The 12270-nt window shown below is 26.4% G+C and overlaps 2 protein-coding genes across 12 annotated transcripts in view; one reads left to right on the forward strand and one right to left on the reverse strand.

The window, feature by feature from the left end:
• Positions 1–7760, forward strand: part of LOC127278266 (disks large 1 tumor suppressor protein) — a 157198-nt gene extending 149438 nt beyond the window's left edge. For 5 of the 9 annotated variants that reach the window (XM_051299884.1, XM_051299886.1, XM_051299885.1 and 2 more), the window contains 11 exons: positions 168–325; positions 669–918; positions 1096–1198; positions 1812–1850; positions 3119–3160; positions 3623–3739; positions 4396–4545; positions 4783–4955; positions 5039–5148; positions 5240–5331; positions 5433–7760. In XM_051299884.1, coding sequence (XP_051155841.1) covers positions 168–325; positions 669–918; positions 1096–1198; positions 1812–1850; positions 3119–3160; positions 3623–3739; positions 4396–4545; positions 4783–4955; positions 5039–5148; positions 5240–5331; positions 5433–5542 — 1344 coding nt within the window. In that variant the 3' untranslated portion in view covers positions 5543–7760. The remainder of the gene's footprint in view (positions 1–167; positions 326–668; positions 919–1095; positions 1199–1811; positions 1851–3118; positions 3161–3622; positions 3740–4395; positions 4546–4782; positions 4956–5038; positions 5149–5239; positions 5332–5432) is intronic. The other 4 variants (XM_051299890.1, XM_051299893.1, XM_051299887.1 and 1 more) reach the window with 3 other exon arrangements.
• A 552-nt stretch (positions 7761–8312) lies between these two features.
• On the reverse strand, positions 8313–12209 carry LOC127278281 (uncharacterized). 3 transcript variants are annotated; one of them, XM_051299922.1, is made up of 8 exons: positions 12071–12207; positions 11682–11799; positions 10256–10393; positions 9957–10027; positions 9371–9541; positions 9076–9288; positions 8646–8811; positions 8313–8537 (listed from the first exon to the last, which is right to left on the reverse strand). In XM_051299922.1, exons 2-8 carry the CDS (start codon positions 11761–11763, stop codon positions 8410–8412), a joined length of 969 nt encoding a protein of 322 aa, XP_051155879.1. In that variant the 5' UTR covers positions 11764–11799; positions 12071–12207; the 3' UTR covers positions 8313–8409. The 3 variants fall into 3 exon arrangements, with proteins under 3 accessions (XP_051155879.1, XP_051155880.1, XP_051155881.1); XM_051299923.1 differs by lacking the exon at positions 12071–12207 and adding an exon at positions 11925–12031; XM_051299924.1 differs by having other exon boundaries at positions 8418–8563; positions 12071–12209.
• Positions 12210–12270: the final 61 nt, after the last annotated feature.

Genomic DNA, 12270 nt, shown 5'->3' on the forward strand with positions numbered 1-12270 from the left:
GCAACAAGTGAAATTTATGTAATCTAACACATACATGTATATAGAGAAAAAAAACGTTTCACAATTTGCAATATAGACGATTAATGCTCCTGACCTGTTAGGAAAATTAATATTTAAAAACAAAATTTATTGTGTGAAATGTATAAGATTCTTTTTTCAATATCCAGGGAACAGACCAAACAGTGACAATTGTAGTCCAGTACAAGCCAGAGGATTACAATAGATTCGAAGCCAAGATCCACAATCTTAAACAACAAATTTCCCAACAGAATATGATGACAGGCACCCTCATGAGGACCTCACAGAAAAAGTCACTTTATGTCAGGTAAAATATTCGTTATCTTTTTATTGTTATTTTTAGTTATAGTAAAGTTTTGTATTTAGTATTAGTTAACAAAAATATTTATCTCGTTTAAAAAAATATATAAATAAAATAAAATTGCAGCAAATTATCGAAATTTTATTCAAAAGAACTTCTAATTAATCGAATTTTTTCGGTTTCTTCAGTTCACTAAATTTTCATTTAACAGAAATTATATTTATTAAAAATTTCTATAGAACAATATTATTTTCGTTCAATTAATTTTTTTTACTTTTATTTAATGAAAATTTTCGGTGTTTTGTGGTGACAAAAAATTGAATTTTAATATTATAAATGAAATTTTCAGAGCTCTGTTCGACTATGATCCAAATAAGGACGATGGATTGCCAAGCCGTGGATTGGCCTTCCGTTATGGTGAAATTCTTCATGTCACGAATGCCAGTGACGACGAATGGTGGCAAGCTAGGAGAGTCACTCCTCAGGGCGAAGAGGAAGGTCTAGGAATCATTCCTTCTCGTAGACGATGGGAACGCAAACAACGAGCTCGCGATCGTTCTGTCAAGTTTCAAGGGCACATGCCTGTCATAATGGACAAGGTAGTTTTTTTACCGCATCTTTTTATTTTATATTCTCAAACATCAATTACTTAAACGATTATTATTTATCAATTTGAAAAACATAATTCGATTAAGACAATTAAATATAATTAAAAAGAATATAATTCTATTTTTTTTTCATTAATTTTTATTGAATGTTCAAATGTCTTATTGCAGCAATCGACGCTGGATAGGAAAAAGAAAAACTTTTCCTTCAGTAGAAAATTCCCATTCATGAAAAGTAAAGACGACAAATCTGAGGATGGCTCCGATCAAGAACGTAAGTATTGGAAAAATATTTTGAAAAATTCTCCTGCACGATTGGAGCATGTTCGCAATCATGTTTACATGTTTCACCATCTCTATTTTGCACTTGTTTTTCAATCCCTACCTCTTTCTTTCTCTCTTTCTCATATATGTACCATAAAATATCAATCGTTAACTGTACATATATATATATATATATATATATATATATATATTCAATTTCATTTTGTCTTGTATTTCTATATTAGTAATGTAATTATTATTTTTAATGATCCCAAAAGCCTTGAATAATTATGAAAAAAATTTATTTTTAACCCATTTATTTATTTATTTTTTTTAAATCGACGACAGACCTGATTCTCGATTTCATGCTCATTTCATTGTTTTGACACTTAAAAATAATTTGCACCAAAAGTTTGATTGAAATGTGGATTGAAACCACTTTTTTAAAATTGTTTTTATTAAATTAATTTCTTTTTTTAAAAAAAAGCTAAGGGTTTGTCTTTTTTCACGTTAATTGAAATTTATCCAGCACAAATCGAACCAGGTCCTAGTCAATCCCGAATGAGCTTTTGTGTTTTATATGTGATACGTGACATGTGTTTTTGTTTTGCCTGCTTGTGTAGGGTCGCCCACAACACCTGAGAATGAAAACGATCCTTCACGTAAGTATTCTGTTGAAAAAAAATTTATCTTAACAAAATTAGAGTTTGATATCTTTAAATTTCGCGGAATCTTGCATTGAGAAACAATAAACATGGAAATAATAAAGAAAATAAAAGTACAAAATAATTAGATTGTTGCAAAATTTTTTTCTCGATGCAAGAAAAATCAGAAAGGACATTCAACCTTTGGTATTTCCAAACAATTATTTTTGTTTTATTTTTTTGTCATTTCATATTTCTATTCAATATTTGTTTAATTTTACGTATTTTAAAAAAAATTTAACGATTCTTCCATAATATTTAAGGATAAAATTACTAATGATATGCCTTATCCTTCTTGCTCTTTAAAGTTTACCCTCTCTTTGCCATTAATATTTATATGCTTATTTTAATGTAACCTGTAATAATAATTCTTCGCTGTCGTCGGTTGCTTCCTCCTTGGCTTGCTGCTTCCTCCCTTGAGTTGTAATTCAACAAAAACAACAACAATAACAACAACAATGAGTTTCTCCAAACTCGAACGTGACAATGAGTCTATTGTTCATTTCTATGTCATGAGCAAAGATTTCTAATAGAGCACGAATTCAGTTACAAGATTATATATATATATATATTCTTTAATAATTGATATTAAAGCCCTTTGTCTTTATTTTAATAATAAATTCCATATGAATGGTTTGTTTTCAAATTCAAAATTTCACTGATTCGCTTTGATTCTTTTTTTTAACTCTCATACAATTTAAAATTTGTCTCTTTATTAAAAAAAATCTGTCGATTTGATTTAAAATTGAAAAAACAAGAAAAAATTTCGTTTGAATTTTTATTTTATCAATAAATAATTTAATAACCCCGGTAGGCAAACAATATTTATTAAATAAAAAAATAAATAAAAAATTTATATTTTAAAATTCATTTTCAATTTCTATGATTGCAGAATTGTTTGTATCAAATGAAATGAATTAATAGAATATAAATTAATAATACTCAATTTTACTGAGCGACAAGATTTTTTATTTAAAAAAATTTATTTTTACTTTAATTGAAAAAAATAAGTCTTTTGGGAGTTTTACATTGAAAAAGAAAGCAATCAGCAAGAAATGTTGTTAATGTCTTGTTGAAATCATTAATATTTTCAATTAGTTTGCACGCGATTATAATTCGCTGTTATTTTGAATAACTACTAATTCGTGGTAGTGCTTAAATTGATCATATAGCAGGTGTTGTTTCTTATCACACGTATATTGAAATGTGAACTTATTATGTTCTAGAATTTATGCTGTGCTACACCCAGGATGACACGAATGCAGAAGGTAATCATCTCTTTCTATCATTCACATTCTCGTCCTTCTTTTAACCCAACATATTTTATATTCATTATTATGAAAAAATAATATTATAATTATAATTAAATTTTTGTCCACACACTCAGTTTTTTCTGTCGGAGAATTTATTATTCCGTTCTTTACTACATGGGGCTTTTACTTTTATCTTTTTTTCACGAAAACCTGATTAAAAAAAGTATTTATCATCGTTTTTTTTCTTCTGAATAATTTTTTGATTCATTATTAATTATTATTATTGTATGAAAGAATTTACGTTTTTTACTATCGCAAAAATAATCGTTATTTATAAAATAAATAAATAAAAAAATTTGAGAGTTTTCAAGACGAGTTTGGAAAAAAAATTGTAAAGGTTTTAAATTTATGGATTGTAACCAATCATCGTTCATCATGTTTGCCTTTCATCGAGTTTCTCCTTTTTATTCATTTAAGATTTGTCCTCCGCCACAGGCAGTAGAGAAATTTTGTATCGTGTTGAACTGCCTTATATGGAGGAACTGACTTTAGTTTATCTGGAAAAGGAGGGTGTTGAGGATAATGAGGAGCTTAGTAAGTCAATGTGTGCACCGGAGTGAAAAGACCCGTGAAACTAATATTACAAAAGTTGTCATTCTTTTTTACGAATCATGTTCCCCTTTTTTCTATTTATTTTTACACACATATATACGCTCTTGACGCATCGCGCAGATGAGACAGTCGCGAATGCATTTTTGCTTTCTCCTTTTTTGTGCTCTTGCTAGACTCTAACCGTTCTCTCCGTATAAATCGTTATTTTGAAATCGACCCTTGAACGGAAGAGATTTCTTCTTAACTCGATTTGAATCATTCGTTTTTTTCTAAAAAAAAAAACAAAAAAAAATTAACTCCTTTGAAAATTGACTCCTATTTTTTATATGGGAAATTAATTTTTTTTTTCCTTTCCTTTTTTCTCGATTTCTGTTGATGGCAATCTATGGGGAAAAAAGAAAAATTGTGTAGAAAACTGTGAAGAATGTGGTCAACGATTTTCCTTGAAGCTTATGTAAATAGAGATTGATTTGAGATGATCAATCCTTTAAAACAAATTTTAAAAGTTGAATTTCCTTTTTATGTTAACAAGATGCAGATTTTCGTTTTGTAATATGTTTAAATTTTGTCTTGATTTGAAAAAAGAAAAAAAATAGTTTTTTATTCATATTTGCAATTTTATTTTATTGTTAATGTAGGTAGTGAAGAGAATGTTTTATCATATGAAGCTGTTCAACAACTTAGTATTCAATATATGCGTCCTGTCATTATCCTGGGACCTCTCAAGGATCGGATCAGCGACGACCTTATTGCTGAATTTCCTGATAAATTCGGCAGCTGTGTCCCTCGTAAGTTTCACTACTAAAATACTTTAATTAAATTTATCATGTTCATCAAAATTTTAATCGTTTTTTGAGACTATATAAAATTTTTTATTAAACTATAAAAAAAAGTATTGATAAATAGTAATAAAAATGATAGATAAATAAAAGAATGGAAAATTTTTTATTCAAATTTTTGAGTTGTAAATTGTTTTTCGTTTTAAAAATTATGATTTTCAACATTTATTGCTTTTGATTTTATAGATACGACCAGGAGTAAAAGAGAATATGAAGTTGATGGTAGAGATTATTATTTCGCAGCATCTCGAGAACAAATGGAAAGGGATATTCAGAACCATTTATTTATTGAAGCAGGACAGTATAACGATAATCTTTATGGAACGTCAGTCGCTTCTGTTCGAGAAGTTGCTGAAAAGGTAAAATTCAATTTTTTTAGATTTCCTTTGATTAATTAAACTTATCGACAATTTATTAATTAATTATTGCCATTTTGTTTCAGGGTAAACATTGTATTCTTGATGTAAGCGGAAATGCTATCAAGAGGTTACACATTGCACAAATTTATCCAATCGCCATTCTTATTAAGCCAAAATCCGTAGAATCTGTAATGTAAGTTATTTTCAAATTCAATGAAATTTTCTTTAATTTTTTTTTTAGTAAAATTTACAATTTTAAAATCAATGCAAATTTTTCTTTTCAGGGAAATGAATAAGAGAATGACTGAGGATAAAGCGAAAAAAGACTATGAACTAACATTGAAAATGGAACAAGAGTTTGGAGAATATTTAACTGGTAACAAAATATATAAATTAAAAGAAGAAAGATTTTTAAAAAATGATTTAACATAACGAAAAATGAAAATAGAATTGTAAAATAAATAAATATGTTTTCAGCAATTGTGCAAGGAGACACGCCAGAAGATATTTATGTGAAAGTGAAAGAAGTCGTTGCGGAACAATCAGGACCAAATATTTGGGTACCATGTCGAGATCAACAACTGTGACGTTCTGCCCCCGAGGATCATTCTGATCCAAACGCTTGGACATTACCCCAGAGGAGTCAAAATTAATTGCCCCCTAAAATGATACAATTAAATAAATCCTCTATCGCCTTTTCCCTCAATTTAAGTAGCACAATATGTCCTAAAAAGAAAAAAGACGCGCGTGCAAAGCTCGTCAAAATCTTTGTCTCTGACTCGTCAAAAAAAAAAAAAAGAAAAAAAAAAATTGTCACGACAAATTCGAATCGAAGAAGGAATAGAAAAAATTCGAAACATTCAAATAATTGTACAATATCCCCTTGAAAAACATTTCGAGATGTGAATTTTATTTTTAAGTTTCAATCGAATAAGTTTTAAATTTGTTTTACTTTTTTTAATAGTCTTTAATTATATTAATTATTGACGTATTATTTTATATGAATTTTAAAAACGATCTTTGATTCGCAGAAAGAAATATAGATATATTTTTTCTTTGTAATTTTAGCGAAAAAAAACCCACACACATAGTATGTACTTAATTGCATTAAATTGTTTATTTTTAATGCAACAAGAATTTGAACTGGAGGGGAAAATGTAGTTCGATATTGAAAAAAAAAGAAAAAAAAAGAGGAAAGAGAATAATTCATCTCACGTCGATGATGAAAAAAGAATTTGAGATCGTGATGGTTTTAAAATAATCAGTCAATGATTATTGTTAAAAAAAAATAATCGAATGTTGTAAACTTAACGATCTTTATCAGACCTCACAGGACAAATCCCTAGAGCTAGAATATAGCGATATATAATGTTTTGTACAGCTAGATGACTAAGCCAGTATTGGGTTATGTGCAACATTATATAGAGAAATGATGAAAAGAAAAATGAAAAAAAAGAAAACACTATTGTAATTTGAATATTACTACTAAATTATTACAATGATTATTATATAATTGCTATGATAGTAGATAAATATTACTGTAAATATCTATGCCTGTAATCAAGATGTAGCGAAGACGTTTTGAGCGTAAGCCAAGAATGTTATGCGTAGGCCTCGGTTGTATTTCTAGGAAAAAAAGTCATTTTTCAATCATTATAATTGAATACCCCCCTTCAGGAGAAAAATACCAGAATGGTAAAAAAGAAAATCAATGATGTTTCATTTTCTAATGAATAATTTTGTTATAAATTATCGTGTCAAAATAATTGTCATTGTTTTGTACTACTAGCCATTGTTTTTCTCACGCAAAAATAAATAATATAATTAATTATTTATTTTCAATTTTTCATTAAATAATAGACATTATTTTCTAAATAAATAATAACAAATTTTTTATAAGCAACTTAAATTATAATTATTTAAAATTATAAATGATTTTCATTATTTATTTTTGAATTATTTTTGAGAAAAATATGGATCAATTCCGATGGAAACAGATGAACTGTACTTGTCGATGTAATTTAAAACAAAAGGGTATAAAAATTTGAATAGATTTTTAGATATGAACGTTGGTGAAGATTATTATTATTATTATTATTATTATTATTATTATTGATTGATTGATTGATGAAGGTGGCGAGATTGTTTGCCGATTTAATTGTAACATATACATATATAAATGATACCGAGTAGGAATTATATAATTTGTATCAGCGATTTGTGCGCTATAAAAGCTAAATTCGTGTAGTGTCATTGTACACAGTTGCCTTTTTGCGACGTGATTTAAATTCACGTTAAATTTTTTTTTCTTTCGTTTTTTGTTTTGTGTACTCTGGATTTTTTTTTTTTTGAGTGAATGCGAAAAACGGAAAAGTCTCGTGCACACACACACACTGTCAATTTTTTAAGTTTGTGCAATTATTATTTGTCAATCATGTCTTTCTTTAATCACTAATCGGAACAAGTTTTTTGGAAAAAAAATAAATTCAAAGAAACTTTTTAAGCTTGAATATTGTTAGAAATCACGTGTGTGGCAAAAAAAAAAGAAATTAAATTGTGCCTAACATTCAGAGGCTTCCCCCAAGGATTCAACCGTGGTAATATGGTGTGTCTTTTTCCATTCAAAAAGAATGTATTAAAATGAATGAAAAGAAACAAAAAAAAAAAAAAAAAAAGGAAAATCTATTGCAGACACCTATTATACATCTCTATAGTCTATTTAAAGATATTACTTATGAATTATCAATCTCATGTTCACCTTGTTTCATCGTTTTTAAATAGTTAATAAACGTTTTACCAATTTTAGTTCTCTGTTGTCTTTACTTGAGCGAATTTTTTTGCTTAAGAAAAATACAAATTTTTTGTAAAAAAGACATTTATTTCATTAAATTGAATATATATTTATATTTATTAAACTTTGCAAACTTGATTAATTTAATTCTAACTTTACTGTATTAAAAGTTTGTAATTTTAATTGTAACGTATTTAAAAAAATAGTTTTATTACCATTCACGATAATTTTGATGATAAAATATGAAAAATATAAATATAGAAAAAAAAGTATTTATAAAATAATTTCTCGTTGTAGAAAATTTTCCACTTACGTTATCATAAGTGATGATTAAAAGTCGTGAGCCATTATTATTTACAATTGCTTTGTGTATGTTTACCACTACATTACACTTTTTTGTTTCGAAACTAAATCTCTAAATAAGTTTACAGCGTAAATACGTCTTAGATATAAATTTATCATCACTTATTTAAATAATGCAATTTTGAATTTTCTAGTTCAACTAATTAAAGAAGTAAAAATTCAATTTTTTTTCAAAATTCCTAATAATTCGAAATTTAACAAAATTATGAATTAAATAATTATTTACTATTATTAGTTACTGTACATATTTACATGTTGATTAATTAATATTTATAGATAAAATTAAAATAAAATTTCAAATTAACTTTTGTTGACTTCTGCTTGTGAACTTACTTCTCGGCAACGTAATGTGGCAGCTTCAATTGCTCCAATTAATGCAGATCTTAATCCATGTTTCTCGAGATAATGAACAGCTGTTATTGTAGATCCTACAAAGGCAACAAATGAATTTGCGCTTTAATTAAAGTTAATTAAGATTAATGAACACTAAGAGGAAATAACACTTTCTTTTAAGATAGAGAACATTTTTTCAATACCTGCTGGAGATGTGACATCATCTTTAAGTTGACCCGGATGAGTATTTGTTTCACGTACCATTGTTCCAGCCCCAAGAACAGTTTGGGCCGCCAATTTGTAAGCAAGGGGCCTCATCATGCCCATTTTCACTGCCCCATCGGCGAGAGCTTCAATCACCATGTAAATCTAAAAAATTAAATAATGAATGAAATTTTTGCAATCAAACATTTCATTTATTTTTAATAATTTCTTTTTTAATTAATTAAAATAATAGTTAGAGTTATGAAAATAATAATTAATTAAAGTTATACTATAAAATGAAATAAAATTATGTTAATTTCATTTTAAATTCTACAATTTTAACAATAAAAAATTATATTTATAAAATTTCTGTATATTTTTTGAGTTTATCATTAAAAAAAAGGAATCTTGTTTCTTAATAGCACTTACATATGCTGGTCCAGATCCAGCTAATGCAGTAACAGGATCAATCATATTTTCTGGAACCTCTTCGCAAAAACCAACAGCAGAAAATAATTTTTCAGTTAATTGAGCATCTTTTTCGCTTGCATTGCTTCCTCGGGAAAAAACAGTGGCCCCACATCCTACTAAAGCTGGCGTATTCGGCATTACCCTGATAACTGGTGTTCCTTTGGGTAGACCCTGGCGAAAAAAAGTGTGCCAATTTAATTAATGAAATAAATTTATATAATTTATAAATACAAAAACAAATATTCAAATTTACCTTTTCCAATGTTTTCAAACTGATGCCCATTGCTATTGATAATACTAATTTTTTATTTGATTTTAATTCGGGCAAAATTTTAGGAATCACTTGAGGTTTTACTGATAAAATTAAAACATCTCCATGAACAGCTACAGAACTATTTGAAAATACTGTACTAGATCCCAATTCCTATGAAGAAAACATAATTATACAAATTAAATTTAAAAAAGAAAAATTTAGAAACTTTTTAAATCTAATTTTCATGGATCTACATTTTTTTTCCTAATCACTTTAGGAAATTTTCCGTAGATTGTAAATACCTTGGAATCAAGTAATTTCTTATCTCTCAATACTTATGTGATCTATACAGTAAAAAATCAAAGTTGACCCAAAAATAATCATGTCGTGATATTAATCATTATTTAATTTATTTACTGTTCACTTGAATTATTATATAATTTTATTTTAAATATAGATTTTATTATTATTATTACACGAAATTTTTATTTTAATTTACTTTTAATTCAAATTATTATGAATTATTATAAAAAAATTTTTGTAATTAATAAAAAGTCTTGTAAAATTTGTATTAAAAAAATCAAACCTGAAATGCTTCAATGCTTCCTGAGTCACTTGGAAGACAACTCGCAATTATGTTCTCTCCTTTACTGAGACCTGAAAGTCATAAATATATTTTTCTTTATAAAAAAAAAAACTGAAACAGAATAATTAAGACATTCTAATACCAAATAATGGAAGGAAAAAATATTTAATATTAATAAGACATTTTAATTTTTCTCTAAGTAAATATAACAATGTTTTCTTTATTATATGAAAGTCACCATCGAAATTATTTTGAATATAAGTTTTTTTATTATTAAAATAGAAATTCAAAAAAATTACCAGCATTTATAAATCCTTTGGCTAAGGCCTGTGCCATTTTTCCGCCACCAAGAAAACCAATTTTCAACATATTTGTATCGATATCCAAAAGTATTCTCTTCTTTTTTTCTTCAATATCCGCCAAAAGTCTGTCACTAACTATAAAACATGAATTTTAATGTTAATTCCAATTGACCGGTACTCTAATTAACGATATATGGATTTTTCAAATGAGAAATCATTTTTTGTGTCTAGAGAGTGAGAAAAAGAAACTGAGGCTCTGACACTGATGCGAGTTGTAATCTCGTCTGGACCATCATGTCCAGTGGGAAGTAATGTTCTTGTGTTCATATTATTATCTGCAATAAAAAAAACAAAAAAAAATTGCATTTATCTAATCAGAATTGGTTTACTATTTTTCTCTTTTTCATTTTCTAGAACAACAAGGATATTTGTATTTTTTTTTTTGTAACGAGAATAGATCTTTTCAGGAAAAAAAATCTAATTTATTTTTCTTATTAATAAATTATAAATGTATTGCTTTTAAACGAAGTCACAATTTTCTTTTGCATCTTTATTTTGAAAAACCTAAATTCCCTTTTTTTAATTTCGAAAATAAGAATCCCTATACAACAATGACAATATTGTTAAAACCAATAATAATTAATTAATTTATAGTATTATTATTTATTTAATTAAATTATTTATTTATTTTTACAGAAAAATGTACATGCGAAAATTTCAAATATTACTTCAATAGTGTTCAATAATTTTTTTTGTTAGATTGAAAAATTAGACAATGGGAAAAACAATTAAAAATCGTACCACATTTATCACTTGTTTATCAGACAATATAGATTATTTGTTTACTGATATGAATTGGTGCGAATGACATTTAATTTATCTATTACAATAAGCTTGTTTACGAGTAAACAATGAGATAATTATTCTTTTGTAGTTCCTACAGGAAAAGTTTTTCTTTTAAAATCTAAGGTATAGAAGAGAAATTTGTTTTCTACACATAAAATGTGAATTTAAAAAAACTGTAGTAACCAATTTTTGTTTGAGAAAGTATAATTACATATTTAATGTTAATAATATGGAAATAAGAATTATAGAAATAATGGACTTTAAACTATGATTGAACAACACTTATTTATCTTTTATCGTAATTGCACCATAAATTCATAAATCGGTATAAGATAAAGTACGTATATTATGTGTTTTAAAAATGTTTTAATCAATTTTATTTCAATATACATAATGTATTTATATTAGTATGTAAAATTTATATAGATTTGTTAAACTTTAAAAATACTATTTGTTTCTTTTTTGTTTTGAAAATTTTTTTTATCAAAATGTTTAAAAGTGAATTACTTTTAAAGAAAAAATATATGTTTTTAAAAAAATAATTGCAAGAAAATTGGAAAGAATTTTTTGTACTCACCGTTTCGTTCATTTAAACGTTTACGAAGAGTTTGGGTTATCTTATTCGTTAACCCCATCGTTTTTCTCAGACCGACAGTCATATTTATGCTTCAAACTGAGTAATTTGATTTCGGCGTCTAAATAAACAATAAAAATTATTATTATTTTAATTTATTGAAATATTATTAATATCAGTAAATTATGATTTTAATTGATTAAAATTACAAAAACAAATAAATATTAATTTTATATTAAATGTTACTTTTAATAAAATGATTATTAATCACAAATACGTATTGTTCTTGTTTTCAGTAATGACTAATAATAAAGTGTATAAAAAAAAACAACACTAATCAATGAGTATCAAACCTTACTGATGAGTTTTGTGTACGAGATGTGTATAAATACCTGTTCCATGATTATTGACAATCTTGAAATTCAAATATTGTAAAACAGTTCCTTATCTCTGGCGCCGCAAATGATAAAATGACTTTGAAAAGCTTTGTCAAGATTTACATTTGAAGGTGGCTGAGTTGAGGATGGTCAAGTGTAATGAATCTTCTAGAACATGTGACTAAAATTTCATAATAATTTATCAATTCACAATT

Source organism: Leptopilina boulardi, unplaced genomic scaffold (genome assembly GCF_019393585.1).
Source record: "Leptopilina boulardi isolate dan_hultmark-lab unplaced genomic scaffold, ZJU_Lbou_2.1 LbouV2_202, whole genome shotgun sequence".
Lineage (NCBI taxonomy): Eukaryota > Metazoa > Arthropoda > Insecta > Hymenoptera > Figitidae > Leptopilina > Leptopilina boulardi.

Coding starts and splice junctions, on each gene's coding strand:
- LOC127278281 (XM_051299922.1), bottom strand. CDS start 11,763: ATGACTGTCGGTCTGAGAAAAACGATGGGGTTAACGAATAAGATAACC. Junction 9,289..9,370: donor GTTTGAAAACATTGGAAAAG/GTAAATTTGAAT, acceptor TTTTTTCGCCAG/GGTCTACCCAAAGGAACACC. Junction 8,812..9,075: donor CTGGATCTGGACCAGCATAT/GTAAGTGCTATT, acceptor TTAATTTTTTAG/ATTTACATGGTGATTGAAGC.